Genomic DNA, 19,294 nt, shown 5'->3' with positions numbered 1-19,294 from the left:
ATTAATTTGTTCATACCTCTAGAATTCCATTGGGAGTCTTTACCCCAAACTAACGGGTACTCCTGCCTAGATACTTATATCTCACCAGAAATGATTGACATGGGGGAGAATGTAGCCTATCGATTAAGAAAAACAACCAAATGAATCATTGATTTGCATAAATATTTATCTACATTTATGCAAAGGAACACGGAAGAGTGAAATAAGAACCATTTATACTATAGCAGCAGAGTGTTTGTGGACATATTAGGGCACACAGTCAGGTCTGCTCAGTGCCATTGTTGTAGTGGGTCAAGCTGTGAAGCTGCAAAGGAAGTCTCAATGGCTGGCCTGGTTGCTTCTCTGTAGAATTCATGTCTTTATTTTGGTCTACCTTTGCTTCAATTTAATAGCATGCTCACACTCTTAAAATGTATTTAAAACACAACCCACAGAATCTTAGCATGATTTTCAAAACAATGAGGGTCCTCCAATACCCTTTCTAATTCTCCAAGCACCTGCCTCAGACTCAGCACACAGCCTCACATGAACACCTTCATCATCCCCCCTCTCCCCCATCATTACAGTTTAGAAATGAGGTATCCCCTAAAAGCTAATGTATGAAATAATGCAATAATTTTCAGATGTGAAAAGATTAGTTTATGAGAGGTATAACCTAATCAATGAATTGATCCAATGGTCTGGATTAACTGGGTGGTGATGGTAGCAGGTAAGGTGTAACTAGTGGAGGTACTTCACTGGGGGCATGGCCCTGGGGTTATAATTTTGACCTCCCCCCACTGTGTTCTGAGTTGCTTTGCTCCGCCATGCCATTCCACTATGATGTTCTGCCTCACATCAGGCCCAGAGCAATGAAGTTGCCAGTCTACAGACTAAGACCTCTGAAACTGAGCTAAAATAAATGTCTCCTCCTCTTAGTTTTTTTTTTTTTTTTTTTTTATAAGANTTTTTTTTTTTTTTTTTTTTTTTTTTGGTCAGGTCTATTGGTCACAGCAAAAACAATTAAAAAAAAAAAAAAAAAAAAACCTGACTGAAATACCCCCCAAACACTAACAAATGAATCTACAGTAGGATTCAGTTTTTAAAATTTAGGCTATAGAGTCAGACATGGTGCCATGCACATGTAGTTCCAGCTTCTCAGGAGGCTGAGGCAGGAGGATCTCTTAAGATCAAGAGTTCAAGGCCACTCTGGGCAACATAAGGAGACCTTATTTCAAAATGTAAACTACAAAGGGTCACATTTGTCTGGTTTTCTTCATGAATGATAAATAACTTTTTTTTAACACTGCTATCCAGTCCTGTCCCCTCCCTCTTCTACATAGTTGTACTCAGAATTGGAGACTTAAGAAGCCCTAGCTGGGCCCTTGCTTCAGGAAATCCCTACGCAGAGGGAGGAATAAGTACAGAGTGATGATATCAATCTGTATAGTAGTGAAATAATATTTGCGATCTCTAGGGATCTATCACCTGAGATTCCAAGTGCACTATGCAATTTTACAGCCCCTCTTAAGTAGGTGACACTTAAAATTTGTTTTGAGAACAGGAGGCTCACAGCGAAACAAGCATAGGTAGTAGGTTAAGCAGCTGATTCAAAGATACAAAATAAGTCATGATAAATGAACCGAGGAGAGAGTCGAGAGCATCATTATGCTTGCACTCAAACAACTAACCATGTCCCTTCCAAGCACCCTCCCCAAGGAGGTTAAGGATAATGGGGACAGTGAAAGGCTAGAAAAAATTAACATTTTTCTAGGAGTTTCTCTGAATTTCATTAACTTGATGATTTATTAGTACTTTGCTGTTCTGCTGCCTTAGTGCTGTATGGTAAAAACATTGTTTCTGTTGTTACGGTACAAATGAATAATGGGGGCTCTGTAGCTCTCCTTAGAGTCACCTGATGGCATATCATACAGAGCTGCTCAAAGAGCCGGAAGAGGAGGGATAATACAAATTGTTCCTCTTGTAAGATTCTAGGACTTTTACCTTTTATCTGAGCTTTTATTTTTGCTGTCATTACTTTCATTATGTGGATTCCAGTGAAGAAGGATTTTTCTAAGTGAATGGTTCTGCTTATCCTTTTTTGTTGTTGTTGTTGTTGTTGTTGTTTTGTCAGATAATACTTATCTAGTACAGCAGGTTTGCCAAAATCACCACAGACCAGAAGAACCATCTGAAGACTTTGCACAGACTTAAACAGTGTGTCCTCAGGCAAGGCCAGGCCTCAGAGAATATTTGATAAGAGGAAACATTTTTTTTCTAACTGTTCAAAGATATTTGGGGATATTTTCTAAATAATAAAATGCCTAATAATATGTTTAGTTTTTTTTTTTAAATGAGATCTAAGTGTTATCTCTGTGAGTGGAGGGATTTCCCCATTCATTGAAGAAGGAGGTCAAGTCTTGAATTACACACTGAGATTTATTTAAACTGTCTTAAATTTTCCTAAGAAAGAATGAGAAAGCCTTCTTATAAGGGACAGTTTAAAATAATCCTCCAAAATCAACGTTGTTTTCTGCTCATAATTCAGTAGATTTTGATACCCTTCTTCAGTGGAAACAGGTTTATCATCACTAAGCTTTTAAAAGTCAGTAAAAGTTTGCTCATATTTCAAATAAATGTGTACATAAGCATGATGAGGTTCTATTTGTTTATTTCCAGAAAGAAACTTGTCCTCAGCCATTTGTTTGAGGTTGCTAAGAAAAAGTAATTGATCTACTGAGACTTAGCTGCTGGAATTTAAATAATACTGAAGTTAGCATTTGCAGTGAGAATTTGCCTAAGGCGGTAGAGTCATTGGGGGAGCAATGGTTGGGATGGGTGGTACCTCCCAATTTCTCTTTTTTCTGAGGCTGCCCAGCTGGAACGAACTTTACTCTAATTTTTTGTTCCCCATTATAGTCCCCTAGTGTTGAAAACAAGTTTTAGCTTGGGGAGTACATTTTTCCACCCTTCTTGTTATATTGTGGGAAATATATCCCTTTCCCTTTTCTAGTTTTTTAAAAGAAACATCCCCAGAGCCATATCAAAGTATCTAATATTTACATGGTATTTTTAATTTCTCCAAGGCCTCTATACTTAATAACCTCCTTTTTAATTTTTACAACTGAGGCTTTGACCTTAACCTGCCAATGATTTAAGTCTTGAGATACTGCTGGCTGTAAGAGGTAAAATGTGTGGGCAAATTTAACCAGCTCCTGTGGATGCAAACTCCGTATACCTAAGGCATGAGCCAGTGATTAAAACACATGACTTCTGGGCTGGGGTGCAGCTTAGTGGTAGAGAACTTGCTGTAACACATGCAAGGCCCTGTGTTCTATCTTGAACACCACAAAAACAAACAAGAAAAAAAAAAAAAAAACCCACCATGTGACTTTTACATCTCAGTAGGTAGAATGGTGTAATGTGGTCCAATATAACTGGTGATTTTATTCTTAATATGAAAATTAAGTCTTGTGGTGCTTTTAAAAAAAAATCAAGCAGTCAGTTGCAGATTATTGCCTGGGTATTCTTCACTAAGAAGAGGCCTAACTTTTGTTTTAAGAATTTTTCTGCAAATCTGGTAACCATTTTCTAAGAAGTCCATATGGCTTTGGTTACTCTCCATCCCATTCCCACCACTTCTTTTCCCCACCCTTCGCCCATATACACAAAATGGATTTTATTGATTCATTAAATTCTAGGAGACATTTGCAGTACTGCTCTGTATTTAAATGGGCTTTACTTTTCCAGCATTTACTGTGAAAGAAATATTAATGCTTAATTCTGCTTTCACCTGCCTAATTTGAATATATTTGTGTTGTATGTTAAACTGCATGAAAAACCTAGAGGGGGAAAAAACTGGGTCCTGCTAACAACTAATAACCTATCTTTTCTTTTGACTTGCTCAAATTGAGAAATATTGCCTGTGGCAAACATAATGGAAAGCTGCATTTTTAATGCTCACACACGCTTGTTTCTTTACAAAGAAGAAAGTGGCTGACTGTTTTTAAAAATAAAACTTCTCAAAGTACCCAGATTGACATGGGACACAGAAAAGGAGAGGGATTTTGGCCTTTGGAATTAAGATTGGAGGCTGAATAAGGTTAGACAGAAATGTTCAAGTTGACTAATGAGCACTGTATTGGGCCTGAAAATGTGAAAGAAGTAGGAAATGAGAGTCCTACCCCTCTCCTGCCAAACTTCAGGTTCTTTATGAAGAATATTTGATACTTTAATTATTGTGGAACTTCTAAAGTCACATACTTAGTTTGATGGCCTATGAAGAAGATAATTGATAGGAGGTTTGGATAGTAAGAAAAGTTTAACTTATTTTAACTTTAAAATTTTTAACTTTGAAATTCTTTCAGTTAAAGCTCAACTTTATATCCCATTTCACAGATCTGAGGAAAAGCATTTTCTCTTATGACTGAAGTTCATATTTTGTATCAAACCCCACTTAGGTTCACCCAGCAATTCAGAGTTAAAGTGAGACATCATGTTAATTGCAAGGAACAGCACAGGTTGATTACATTAGCAAAAACAAACCAAGTTGCATGAGAAGGAAAATGAAAAACAGTTTTTAAATGCTGGAGTGAGAACAAATAGATGTGTCTTGTAGTATTTCTTCAACAGCAGTTTATAATTACCTCTCTTATAGGCCTATTTTAAGTGGACTTGTAACAGTAGCCTGAAATATAAACTAGTAAGGGATCTGGTTGTTTAGGCATGGCCCCAGTGTAAGGAGTGCACTGCTCCATGGGAACAAGGACATGGCTGCCCATCAGGAGAAAATGCTGCAGTGTCTTAAGTCCTTCAGTCTAAAGGCAGCTGTGGGAAATCAATGATGACATACATTTGTTTGTATACTGCATTGCACCAGCCAGGTCTTGAAAAAATTACCCCCAAAGCTTGTGGCTAAAACAACATTATTTCAGAGTTTCTATGGGTCAGGAGTCCAGGTTCCACTTTGCTGAGAACATTGGGTCTCTCCAAAAAAAAAAAAAAAAAAAACCGGAAGATGAACAGCCTCTGAGAATCCTTCCTCCTCTGTGTCTGTGGTTCGGTGCCAGAGGGCCGGCCTAGCACATAGGAGGCACTGGGTTTGAGCCTTAGCGCGGCATACAAAAAGGAACACAGTCAACAGAAGGCGTGCTGCCCACCTACAACTACTCTAAACGAGAAAAAAAAGAAAAAAAAAAAAAAAAAAAAATAATCTCTAGCGAACTTATAGTACCTAAAAAAACGTAAATGCTATGTAAATAGTTGTTGTACTGCATTGTTTAGGGACTAATGTTAAGAAAAAAGCCTGTACATGTTCAGAATGGATGTATTCTTTCCCCAAAATATTTCCAATCTGCAGCTGATGGAATCCAGGGAGGTGGGATCCACAGATACAGAGGGCCAACTGTACGGTAGAGGTATATTTTAATTTTACTTCATGTCTAAGGAGGAAACTGAGGGTTATTACTGGTGGGACAAGAGGATGCTTGTTCTGAAATCAGGTTATAGGAGCTGNATATATATATATATATATATATATATATATATACATGAAACTATATATAAAATTTCTTCTAACTAAGATAAAGATAATATTGGTCACTTTAAGGTGAATGTTATAAAGTGGTATTTCTCTAGAGTCATGGGGATTAATATTACCTAGCTCCTAACAAAAGCCAGGCATCCTTAGCTTTGCCATTTACTCATAAGTGATCCTGAAAATTTTTCTTTTCACAGCTTACCTGAAGGCATATAGTACATGTTTCAATTCCTGTATTATTTTGTGCTTTTAATGCTCAATCCTCTGCCTTTAGTTTACTTGTGACTCGTAAAGCACTTTTGTATTATTGCATGTCTTCAAATATTACTGATAATTAGTCCTCTGTATTTCAAGTGACATAAAGTCATCCTGCACCATCAGCTAAGGCGGATGGGGTGAACAGAGCTTGAACATGTGGTGAAGCTGCATGCTCACATTCTAAAACCTTGTGTAAGAAATGGATAAAAGGATATGGATAAAAGGATCTTCCGCAATATGGAATTTTTTTTTTATCTTTTTAAATATTTTTGGTTTTGTTTTTAGATGTGGTATGTAAGGAACTGAAGTTACACTGACCTAACAAAGCATGCTTCTCAATTTGGCTCTGAGGGCTTGGTGTTCAGGGCATGAGCACACAATCTCATGAGCAGAGATTGTGGAGTCAATCCATGTTAACGTAGTCTGTACATGCACTCACATACCAATTGTATGTTAATAGTCTTTGCTCATAAATTTTTCTAAGGATTAGAATGCTATAGTCAAACAGTATAATGAATCATCGATCACACTATCATTGTCTCAGCTTTTCTGGTGTTAGGAAATAATAGTAGGAAGATTGGTAGGGAAGAGAGGTTTCTGTTTTACATTTTATGTAAAACATATCTGATAATTTGGGAATGTAATTTATCTAGTAGCAAAGGCTCATGTCCCTCCTTATGAGCTGGTGAGAGAATTCTTTAGTTTTTTCCTGGATGTCTCATCAATTGCTACTATTTAGTTATTCCAATACAACCTACAATAATTTTTATGTCCTGGGTTTATTTCTACATAAGAGAAATCTGAAAGACCAGTACTAAATCCAAAAAGCTCTTCACAAAAGCAATTAAACAGTTAATCCTGCTTTGAGCCTATTTATCTTGCAATATCGTGTAAAATCAGCTATTTATGGTGAATCAAGTTCAGAAGCTTAAAATGAGTTCCTCTCCACTCAAAAACCTATAGAACAGCAGTGCAAATATCCATATTTTGCTTTTCCACACTACCTCTCGTGAGTAAGACATGTAGTCATTTAAGAACCCATGGTTTTCTTAATGAATTGGAGTCACCTATGTGCACTGTGTTTGTGATATGCACATTTGCAGTTGGGGTCCACAGGAAGGACACCATTTCCTGGATCAAACCACAGAGTGCAAATATTGTGCCCTAAATAACACACTAGTTACTGTAAATGTCAGTAGAGGGAGTTTTTCCGACTTTGATTTAATGAACGCCTACAGCAAAGCCAGCTGTTAGCACTTCTTAACTGCTTGTCAGAGGATCCAGAGGAGGTGGGGAGGGTGGAAAACATCTTTTCTCCATGCTTTTGTCCTAAAATAAAGAGTTTCAACAGGTGTTGAATAGTGACACTGGGGGTCCTTTACAGCTTGAGGTTTTAGGTCCTTAATTTATAAGTTTTCCTATAGCATGGTTTCATGGATCTGTAGTTCCATGAGGAAATTCATGTAAAATTGGTTTGGAATTTACATCTTGAATCCTCTTACCTGCAAAGTAAACTTTTGTGTTCATTTGTTTTCTGGGCTTCCCCATGAAGAATACCATAAAAATAAAAAGAGAGAAGACAGCGCTGGCCCTCTCTTTGTCACTTTAGCTATTACCACCCTAATTTTAAGCCATGTGTGTTTTGATTGATGTCATCTGCCTTTTCGGAACAAAGAAACCACTTGAAGCAAGCACATAGGGAGGAAAGTATGCAGCACTCATTTCAGTAATTTATGTCATTTCTAGAATGCATTAGTAAACACATGTGGTTGTTAAGGGTCTTGCCACCCTTGGAAATCCCTTTGACATTCAGCTGTGAGTACTGCAGGGAGATAATCTTTCAAACCCAGAGAAAGTTTACAATCTTATTATCTTGAAGAGGAGAAGAAAGTTTCTTCCTCAAATGATTTATAACTTGAAACATGTTGTCATGTTTTGGTAAGTCCACTTTATTAATTCCATCCTTCTCTGTTGCACACTTTTTAAAAAATAAATGTGCCGTTGCAACATAGTACTTTCTCAATAGCATATTGTACTTATAATAGCATGATGGAAGTTGCTGGGCTTGGGTTAGTCATATAGAAAGTGGAGCCAAGTTCTGAGTAAAACCTCTAATTGAATTACCTGCAAAGCACTGACAGACAAGCTTTCAGGACAGACAAAGCTCTGCTTTCCCCAACAGAAATTGGTCATGTTTAAGTCTGCCTTTCTGACTATCCGATACTGGTTTTTGCCAGCACTTTCACCCCCAGCCTCTGGTGGGCCTCTCTTCCTGCAGCTGAGGAGGAGTAGCCCCTAAAGCAAGAGGGCTCCGGTATTATCCTTTTGATTTAGAGAAAATTCATAACAGATCAAGTTAAATGGAAATGCCTTTGAAATGAAAGTCCAAAATATTTTTTCATAGATGACCCACATTCTTGCATGATTCTTTATTGTATTGAAATGTGGGATGTGAAAGTAGACTCCTCTGTAGCAGTTAGATCCATCTGAAAAGTATGATTTGTTGTAAGTAATCAGTTGTCGTTGTCTCCTCTCTCTCTTGCCCTCTCTCACCACAGCCTCTGCAATCCCAGATAATGGAAGAAGGTCCTGCCTAAAACTCAAAGTCTTTGTGAGACCAACAAGTAAGTTCCCTAGATTGAGCTTCAGAGGGTGCCTTCACTGCGCATGCTTTATCGTGTGGTCTAGTTCACGGCGGTAAAAGTTTTTTTTCTTTTCTTTTTTTTTTTTTTTTTACTGTTAAATCTCGTGTGGTATCTGTTTCGTATATCAACATCCATGTTTTAGTTTTCATCATATTTTTTCTCATCATTCTTCATGATGCTTTTATTTAAGTACACAGCAGTTGCTAACTTGTTGTTTCTTAGATTGTTGTACGTGCACAGCTAATGGGAACAATATTGGCATTCGGATACATGCCATTGATTGTAAAACAATCTTGACATAAATAAAAGGAAAAATAGAGAGAAAGAAAAAAAAAAGAGAAATGGGAGTTTAAGGGTATCTTCACTAACATATTTGGCTGTTATCTCTATTTTTGTTATAGATAGCTGTATGAAAACTATAGGTGTTCATGATCGTGTTTTCGATGTTAACGACAAAGTAGAAAATTCATTAGAACCAGCAGGTTAGTATGCTTAGAGAATCTCTTTTAACAAATGCATCTATCTCTCCGGTGCTTCAGCCCTTTTTTTTTTCCTTTCTTCCTCCCTGCATGTTTGCATGTTACGATTGTTTTGCTTTTGCCCATTGCTAGCAATGCTAATATTACTTATATTCTACTTCATTCCTCCAGTTATCTTTGTGTAATGCATGTTAGATTAAATATGGCTTTTCTTTTTTGGACATGGGTTTTATTTAATGCAGTATCCTAATATGAAACCCCATCAGAATGCTAAAATCTCACTGCCTTTTGCCATATCCTCAGAGCATGCTGGTGAATCACTGTGAATATTAAAGAATCTGTTTTCATATAAGACAAAAAACATTTCCATTGTATGTGTTTATAAAATTTTCATTTTGATATCCAAATCTGTGGCTAAAAGTAGTAGGACTATTGAACAAAAGAGCAACCAATTCAGCGTATTTAGTTTTCCCTAGAAAATCACATACCTCATGAAACTGATCTAAAAAACTTCATTTTATTCCAATATTGTTTGTGCTGTTGTTGTCAATAGCATTTGTCTGGAGAAGTATAATCATGTTTCCACCACAGATTCACACACCTGCTGCTCTCACAAATGTACACCGTAGCCTGTTGAGCCAAATATGATCTTTGATTGCTGAGGCAAAATAAGACTTAAAGATAAATTTTTTCTAGTACTCAGTTTCACAGTTTCAAACTATCCCAGCCCTGTGAAAGAAAATAAAGCCCACAAGAACTCTCATTTAAGTATTTACGCTGTAGTATACTGTGGATAATGTAAACCTATAAACTATCCATTTGGTTATAAATTCAATTTGGCCATCAAATGCAGCGAGATTCTTTATGAAAGGTAGTGGCCCTCTATTCCCAGCTCATTGCTGTCCTTTCCATATAGTAGTATCTTTTCCTCCCCTCTCCTGCTGAAGATCATGATGCCTTTCTTTACCCATCTCCCATCATCTCAAAGCTGAAGGGAAATAAAACTATTTCCACTTCACAAAGAGATTTGAGTCCCCTTGTGCAAATGGAGATTTTTTTTCTTGTTTGTTTTTTGTATTTTTTGTGGTAAGACTTTTTTTTTCTTATTGTTATAGAAATTAAAGGAGCCTCAGGTCCACTTTATCCACTGAGTATTGTTACTGGGATAACACAGTCAATGAGCCTTAGGGAAACTTACCCTGAGTAAATGCAGTGCCTCAGGACATACAATAGCTTTCCCATTGTAACTGACAGGAAGAGTTAGGGTTTTTTTTCCCCCCAAGCATTCTTGTTTTTCTAAGGCAGGCATCTAACCCAAAGCACAAACAAGAGGTGTGTACAATGAGCTTTCAGAGGTCTTAGTGGCTCCCCAGGGATCAGTTAGCTGCTTTAGAAAGTTGCAAGGAATGAGTGCTGACGCAGAGACATTTTAATTGTGTCCTAGAAATCTGGAAGCATTACTGTGACTTTCAAGGTACCAGTCTCCTCACAAGCTCAAGGACGTGGGCCATCATAGGAGCTGCAAGTCAAATGGGATATCTTAAAGAATATAGAGTTACTGGGTGTCATGGCACACACCTGTGACCCCAGCTACTTGGGAGGCTTAGGTAGGAGGACTGCAAATGTGAGGCTAGCCTGGGCAACTTAACAAGACCCTGTCTGAAAATAAAAATGGGCTGGGGATGTAGCTCAGTGGTAAAATACCCCTGGGTTCAATCCCAATACAACAAATAAATTATTTCTTTTTAAAAAAAAAAAACTATAAAGTCTACATTGTTTCTCTTATGACTGAGAAGACCTGTCCAGGCCACACAGCTAGTTAGATAGTTTCATATTCAGATCTCTTGGCTCCAATATATACATATGTAAATAAAATTATTATTCTTTATCATTTCTAGAGGTATAGATGTTCATAAGGAAGATTTTGCTCTCCTGAGTTTGGTAATAAGAATAAAGGTAACTAGAAGAGTTAGGCATGTTATAAATAAAAGTTGCCTGGGATTGTTTCTTGATACACATGCAGAATAAAGACATATCTTTACCATCATGTCATTTCCAGGTAAACTGACATTGCCTATTTAGAGAGCAAGAGGCTGTTTAGAAACCCACATACTGCATGCTTTTCTCTGGTAAAGAAGAGGTATACTGAGGACTATTCTGCTATTAGGAAAATTACCTTTGAATTCGACTAATGATAACATGTGAGACATTAAGACACTTTCATACATGAGCATATTTCACTGTCAGAATTCGGGGAAATAAGTTTTCAGTGATCATTCAAAATTTTTAACAGCTTCAAATCTATAAGCATGTAACTGATGAAAGTTTGTAAACATTTAAGAGTATAGTTGAGAGAGTGTGTGCATGCGCATACACACGCTTGGGTGCTGGGACATACAGTGTAGGTATGCTTGCAGTTCCTTGAGATAGTTGTAACTGTATTTAAGGGCTTGCCAGTAAGCATCTTCATTAAAAAGGTGAGAAAAGGTTGAGCCACAGTCCTTGGTAGTATGAATACAATAACAAATTTGAGGGTGTAACCTTATACCTTACAAAATTCAGCCTCAGAGCAATTCACCACTGTGTAAACTGGTTGAGCGAATGGATGTTCACCCCCCGGATGTTGATGCAGGCTTTCTGAATCCAGCAAGTCTGAAAGGATTCCACTGCATGTTCTCAACAATATGTACTAATTCACCTATCTTTGGAATGTATTTGTCTTTGTTGTTTGCTTGCAACACTTTGCCTGCCAGTTTCCTATCATCAGGGATGCAGGATGATCTCAGGGCAGACATATGCCACATTACATGCTCCAAAATATCGCTAGTGTTCTCTCAGTTAACCATTGAAACCCCTGTGTGGTGGAATCCTGTAGCCAGGAGACAAGATTTGATTTGGCTTCTGAAGAGGAACATTTTCTTCTTCCAAATAATGCTCACTGTTATATGTTAGAAATTCTCCTACATTTAGAAATTAGGTATAATTTCCATTAGGATAGATTTTGCTTATGAATTCTTCCTTAGAATTCTAAAATTGCTCAGATTTACCCAAAGGATAGCCAGTTTCTCATTTCACCCTTTGGAGCCATAGAGTATCCCATCATTGAGCCTCTATTTTAATCAAAGGATGCTTTGTAGAATCTTCACTGCAGAACATCATGTTGCAGGAATAAGAAAAGAATCATGATGCCCCAAGAAAATGGGTTTTCCCCTTTTCGGGACAGGATGGTATACATTCATTGGTTGCTTATAAAAGGGCTAAGTCCACAGATTGTCCGTGATGAGAGGACTGAAAGGCACATTAAGCCTCATGCTTCACTTTAGATGAAACATGAAAGCCTTCCTCTCAATTTTCCTGTGAGGCCCTTTTACCATGTCTTGTGCTGAGTGGGCCTCAAGTAATGACTAGGCTTTGCTGAGGACCTGGAAGGGACAGGAAGCAGTGAAAGGGTCACCTTCATGCTCACACTGAGTACATAAGAGCTGCTTTGGTTCCAAACTATGCAGAGATTAGGTAATGTGTTAGTAAGAATAATGTGGAGAAGAACACATATAATTTCAGGTGTATAAATATAAGCAATATTTTTAAATGAACTCTGAGTGGGTGTGGTGGCACACACCTATAATCCCAGCAACTCGGGAGGCTGAGGCAGAAGGATCACAAGTTTGAGGGCAGCCTCGGCAACTTAGCAAGACCTTGTCTCAAAATTTAAAAGTTAAAAGGGCTGGGGATATAACTTAGTGGTAGAATGCCTCTGGGTTCAATCTCCAGTACATTAGTAAAAAAAAAAAAAAAGAAAGAAAAAGTTCTATGGAATCCTCCGGGTTTATAGTTCTTGCAGTACTCCATTGTTTTGATTGACACCATTTTGGTGCTCTTGGGGAAGTTATTTGAATTTTAATTCCAGGGATATTAAGGGTCTTCTACCCCCTATTAACTGCAAAATACATTTGCAAGGCTGAAAAAGAGCGAAGAAAAGGAGGGTCTGCAAGTACTTGGCTATCCTGTGCAGGACTACACACATTTTTCTCTTCATCTTCCCATTCTTGCTTCCTAACATTTTCCTAAGCTAAAACCACTCCATCTAGGTTTTCTAAGGTCCAGGAAAGGGGAGCATGTTAGATGCAGCAGCATCTATATGAGGACAGGCTAATGTGATCAGAGAGCTAGGGGCAAAAGATGCCCAGCTGAGAAAACTTTGTCTTTCTTAGTTTACATGAGGAATGGATGTGATGAGCAGAGACATCCATTGTGATTGTGACTCTGCCCAGCAAGAAAAAGTGTCCTTATTGTGATGTGTCATGTAGTAGGAAAATATAAATGAATTTAAAATAATGGATAGTTAACCCATTAAAGGGCTCAAGGTGAGCCTTTCAGGGATACTTGGGGATTATCTTTTGAGATCTACATAATTGGGAATAGTCACACTAGGGTCTCACTTATTACCTATCATTCTCTCTGACCACTGAGTGAATCCCAGTTGGCAATTGCTGAGCTCCTACAGGATGCTGAAAATCTGCACAGAGGACCACTATTGGCCCCAGGAGCAAGTCATTCAGAGGTCATTTAGTCTAAAAGCACAAGTGAGACCAGGTGGAAGGAAGAAGATGGGCCATGCTACAGAATAGCACGGCTCGCTCATGGGCAAGCCTCCATCTATCTTTGGGCACTAATTACTGCAAAGTTCCCATTTCAAAGTTAAGCCTGTTAATCATGCAGATCAGGGAGGCTATCCAAAGTCAGAGGCAGCCTCGTAGAACACTTTATAGCTAAATAAAAGAAGCTTAACTCACTTAATCCATTTTATTTAGAAGAAAATTTGCATCCATGCTGATAATTTATGTGCCAAGCTTCAGCCTGATAAAAATAAAAATAGTCAAGTTCAAGTAATTTAATCCTGGAGATACAGGGCCAATAATGGAAATAGTAGCATAATTGATTCCTAATTGAAGGAAAACCAGTGGGTACCAGTTTATTGAAGTTTACTGGGCATTACATATAGTTTATTTTAAATGCTGTTGTTTTGGTATTTAATTTTTTATATTTGAAAATTCACCTCGGCACCCGCCAACAAAGCATTCAACACTAATCCTATGAAATGACTAAAGAGAGGAAAATGAACAGCCCATTCTGGTTAACCACTAATATGCCAACATAACTGCCTCTTTCTCCTACGCTCTCCAACACGTTACTTTCCTCCCTGTGGCATCTTAGATTTAAAACATATATTGGGTATTTCAAGTTTGTGCAAGACAAGTCTGACTGCTAGCAAACCAAAGTAACTCACATAGTGAAGGTTATAGTGTATGCACAATTTCTCCCCTCAGTTTTAAAGGAAAGTATTAATATTGCCAAGAAAGTCCAATTTTCTCTGCCTCTCCTTTGTTTGCTGTAAATAATGAGTGATTATGCAGACATGAAAGTCAATGGTGGCACAAGGTTCATTACCCTACTTTGCAGAGGGTGGTGAGGTCTGTTAACAGCAGGCTGCTGCAAGAGAGTTATTAAGGATGTGAAATCTCATTGGAATGTGTGCTTTCTATTTGAACAGATGACACCGTACATGAGTCAGCCGAGCCATCCCGCGGCGAGAACGCGGCACAAACACCAAGGATACCCAGCCGCCTTTTGGCAATCCTACTGTTCCTCCTGGCGATGCTTTTGACATTATAGCACAGTCTCCTCCTGTCACCTGTCACAGAAAACATCAGGGTCTTGGAACACCAGAGATCCACCTAACTGCTCATCCTAAGAAGGGACTTGTTATTGGTTTTTGGCAGATGTCAGATTTTTGTTTTCTTTCCTTCAGTCTGAATTCTAAACAACAACTTGGGGTTGGGGGGACTGAATAAACTAGTTGCTGCCTCCCTCACTCCATCCCCAGCCCTTGCCCTTGACTTCTCTCACCCCTTCCAAATTAAATGGACTCCAGGTGAAAATGCCAAATTGTCATAGTGACACCAGTGGTTCGTCAGCTCCTGTGCATTCTCCTCTAAGAGCTCACTTCCGTTAGCACACTGTGTGGATGGTATATGGACAAGGAAGAATAGTGGCAGATGCAGCCAGTGATGGCCAGGCCCGGGAGGGTTTCACTCTCCTATACAATATTTATGCCTTCTCATTCAGGACTGTAAGATGATCATGCAGGGCATCATGTCACCATGTCAGGTCCAGAGGGGAGGTATTAAGAATAGATATAATATTACACCATTTCCTCTAGGAGTATATAAATGAACAGGCTTCTAAAAGGTTGAGACACTGGGTTTTTTTAAAATATGACTGTCTTAAAGCATTCTTGACAGCAAAACTTGTATTCTGTAAAAGAAGCCTTTTTTTTTCCCAGGAGGCGAGTTGGGTGCAGGAATGCTAATACAGAGCAAGTGTGAAAACAGAGCAAACTATGTTTGGTGGGGGTGTGTATGTGTGAGTGCCTCTAATTTTTTTGGTGACTGGGCAGTGCACACCAGATCTTTTTTTTTTTTTTCCTTTGAATAAAGATCACCATGGTGCTACAACTTTTTTTTTTTTTTTTTTAAGAAACTCAAAGAGGCATTTTTATGAATAAAGTGACCTTCCCCAAGGCTGACAAGCCAGGGTTGATGATTGCAGAGTGGAATAGCTTTGGCTGCTCCTCTGGGGGATGATATGTACCAAGGAAAGGATGTCAGTGGCCAGAGGAGATGTGATTTGGCTTTGCTGGAGCGCCAGTGTGCTGTGGCCTTTTCCCGACTCCCACCCCAATGCCCACGTTTTGCTCCACACTCCACAACTGCAGGGGGCTCAGACAAAAAAACCCCTGTCACCAGGAGAGTCAGTCAGCACTACTTGGGAGGGCTAAAGGGAAATTTGGAATAAAAATTCCAAAGTTTGGAATAAAAGAATTCAAGCATTGATTTTATATTCTTTCCCTTTCTGACACAGCCTAAAGCGTAGGGGGAACACGTGTTTATCTGTGGGAGATAAACAAGATGGAGTCCCAAAGACTTTAACAAAATATTTTTTTAAAAATCCACTAGAATAGAAAATACATTATTTAGATATACTTTATGCTGAGAGTGAGTATATATGCTTGTCCTATTTAAACTTGTGAGAAAAAGTGGTATCCCTTGATACATTTAGAAATATGGGGGCTATCTTGTTTCATTGTGGGGGTGGGGCAGAAGGAGAATAAACACAGGATGACCCTGTTTAAGGAATCTTAGCATGGCCAACAGGGGACGTTTCCAGTTGATTACCAGGAAATGTGAGCCTTGGGGTTTCTACTGGTGGGACTGTCATGAACTTTAAACTCCAAAGCGTAGACAGGGAGAAGTGTCAGACCAATGGAAAAGTGATCTAGCCTTTTATGCTATTGCACGACATGTCAATAGAAACCATGCCTTTCAAAATAATTAAGCAAGTCAATAAATGCAATGATCATGTAAAATGTGAAAAATTTGAGAGCATTCCAGCAAAATAAGGATTTTTATATATTCGTTTTTTAAAATGTATATGTTTAAAAAAGGGGGGTCATGTTATGGACGGACTTCATGAATGGGAATTTGCTTAGAATTGTGAGTAGTTTTGAATTGAAAAAATATGTGAATGAAAGGCAGCTGTAAATGTACTGCACCCTAGAGAGTTGTACACATGTTGAAATGTAATCTGGGCTTACCTGATGGTTTGGAGTGGATGTTACTGCTGAGTCTGTTCTCACTTGGAACTTTGTGAGTGGGGTTGCCAGCTTCGCAGATACAATCAACCCTTCTCCCCAATATCAGGAACTTCTCTGGAGTGGCAGAGTCTTATCACAGAAGGCACCCACTATTTCATTGAAACAAAAGTCCACAGCATTCAATTCCTTTTTCCTTTAGCTATTTATATGCTCAATACTCTCAGTAGTATCCAGAAATCCTATTCTTTTTATTAATAGTTACAGGCTTGTTGGTCCAGTGGGATTTGGGTAGGGGGAAAAAAAGATACCTTTTAAAATGGATCAATAGGCAGAACGAAAATAATACTGCATGTTCTATAGCCGAGGAAATCAAACAATCCTGTAATAATTCCAGTTAGTCATAACTACATTAGCAGTGCTAATTTCATTTTAGAAATGGTGACTTCTGTGGTTTTTCTAGCATTTGTCTCTAACAAATAATGAAATAATTACTCATGGCCCTCTCTGCCATTGTCTTTCATTTTTCACAGGGAAATTAGACCCTTTTACTTCACTATTGTGCCACCACAAATTAAGTTTAAAAAAAAATTAGCAAGACTTTCCACACCAGTAGACAATATGCTTCTCAACCTATAAATGACATAATCATAGCTAATGCACTTGCGTGGAGTTTTCAAGAAGATGATTGGTATCAGACAGTTTTCATCTTGTCCAAAAAAACGCTGGTGGCCTTTTGTAGTGGTGTTACAATCCTCTGGGGGCTTAGAAGGATGTCATGTAACTTTGTAGCAGCTTTTAATTTAAAAAAAATTCAAAGCCTGAAGGGCAGCCATGACTGCCCCTCAGCCCCAGTTGGTCAAACCCCAGCGACCTTTGCCCCTGGTTGCCAAGGGCTTTGCAACATGAAGCAGGGAAATAAGGATCTGTCTGTTTAGTGGATACCGTGTATCCTGTAATAGACCAGGTAACAGTTCGTGTTAGTTTAGACTATTGTTTTGTATTGTACTTTCTTGGGTGGCAGAGGAAAGAAAAGAAAAACATTAAAAAAAAAAAGCGTTCTTTAAATTCTGTATTATTAGCAACCTCTGTTGTATATAGTGTTTGATAATAAAGTATTAATTTGATTCTTATGTCTTTTGTAAGTGAGAACAATAGACTTTCAGGATACAAAACATGCATCGAGGCTTTGAAACATCCAGTGTGTACATGACTAAGAAAAGTCACAAATGGCTGAGACACTGCTCCATATACAGGACTCATGTGGTCATCACCCACCTAAGCTTAAGACTCCATCATCTTGGGACCTGGAACAACATGACTTTTTTGACCAATATCTTGTCCTCAATGTTTTCAAGGTCTGATGTTGGAGCCCTATGGTCCTCCCCTACCCTAAGCATGTGGTTTGAAAAGGTTTGGAGAATTTAGTAATGGTTCTGTACTTTGGTTTGGTTTTCTGTTTATGGTTGTTTCATGGACTGTTTCATTTTTCCCAGGAAAAGTCTTGTCGGTATCAAGTGCAGCTCAGGCACAGGAAAGGTTGCAAACCAATCCCTTTAGGAAGATTAAATGGGGGCTGTTTCCCTCTGTACAATGTGAGAGGAAGAGTCACACTGTACCTGTAGATTTTCAGGGACTCTGTTTTTCTCCGGTGCCTTAGCAACGGCTGCAGCCATTTTTATTAGTTTCAAAAAATTAGAAAAACAGTTTTTAGCTCCTCCCTTCCATTCATTGCTCTCAAAGTTGTGGTCACTGGCTTTTGTTTTGAAAACCACCTCCACCAGCACCCTGGTTTGCCTTACAACTCCCTCAACTTTTTATGTTTTTTAAAATTATTATTATTTGTCTTGCTTTCCTCCTACATTTTATTTTCCCTCAGAGCCGTGAATGGGCAGGTCTGTCTCTGGTTTGGCATCACTGAGTTTTTCCCATGCATTTGCCCCAGAGCTGCTCGGATGTGAGAAAATCTCCCTACAATGGGCTTGCTCCCATTGTCTGTACAGTTTAATAGATGCTGGCATGTTGGAGGTTACCCATGAGTCAAAATCCGCTTTCCATGCTTACTCTTGACACCCCATTGAAGCCACTCATTGTGTGTGCGTCTGGGTGTGAAGTCCAGCTCCGTGTGGTCCTGTGCTTGTACTGCCCTGCTTTGCAGTTCCTTTGCACTTACTCATCGAGTGCTGTTTTGAAATGCTGACATTATATAAACGTAAAAGAAAATGTAAAAAAAAAAAAAAAAACCCACACACAAACAAACCCATACAATCTGTATTTGTATATACACGTGTCCGTACAAGTATACCTAAATAAAAATTAAAGATTTTCATCATTTTAATTGGATCCCTCCTTCTACTTCTTTGTTCCTTGAATGACGCCTTTATTTCAGGGGCTACTTGTACTCTGCTGATTTTTCAAAATCTTTGTGGACAAAAAAGATAATACAACATGCACAAGAGAGGGCCTGGGAAGCTCAAAGAATGCAGGGTTCAAAATGGCCAAGTATCTAGGCACATTCCAGATATTCTGTTGAGAGAATGGTGAAATTTCAGCCTTGTCTCTGTATTGAGCCTTAAAATAGTCACATTGACAAGCCCTGCATCCTAAGACAACTTAAATAAGGGAGGAGTTACACACAAATTATATTCTTTCACTTTTCACAAATTTTTTCACCCTATCAAGAAAAAGACCAAATAAACATTTTTCTAGCAAACTTTTACACTTCAGAAAGAAATAGTTAACA

General features: G+C 38.5%; 1 protein-coding gene across 1 annotated transcript in view; it reads left to right on the top strand.

Moving 5' to 3' along the window:
* Efna5 (ephrin A5) overlaps positions 1-18,889 on the top strand; it is a gene marked incomplete at its 5' end in the record, with an annotated part of 47,971 nt that extends 29,082 nt beyond the window's left edge. Inside the window, 3 exons of the mRNA XM_015484166.2 lie at positions 8,335-8,400; positions 8,823-8,903; positions 14,452-18,889. Of these exons, the coding sequence (XP_015339652.1) occupies positions 8,335-8,400; positions 8,823-8,903; positions 14,452-14,573 (269 nt within the window). The remainder of the gene's footprint in view (positions 1-8,334; positions 8,401-8,822; positions 8,904-14,451) is intronic.
* Positions 18,890-19,294: the final 405 nt, after the last annotated feature.

This window comes from Marmota marmota, unplaced genomic scaffold (assembly GCF_001458135.2).
Source record: "Marmota marmota marmota unplaced genomic scaffold, marMar, whole genome shotgun sequence".
NCBI lineage: Eukaryota > Metazoa > Chordata > Mammalia > Rodentia > Sciuridae > Marmota > Marmota marmota.
Note: the sequence above shows the minus strand (reverse complement) of the source record. Positions and strands in the feature narration are given on the sequence as shown.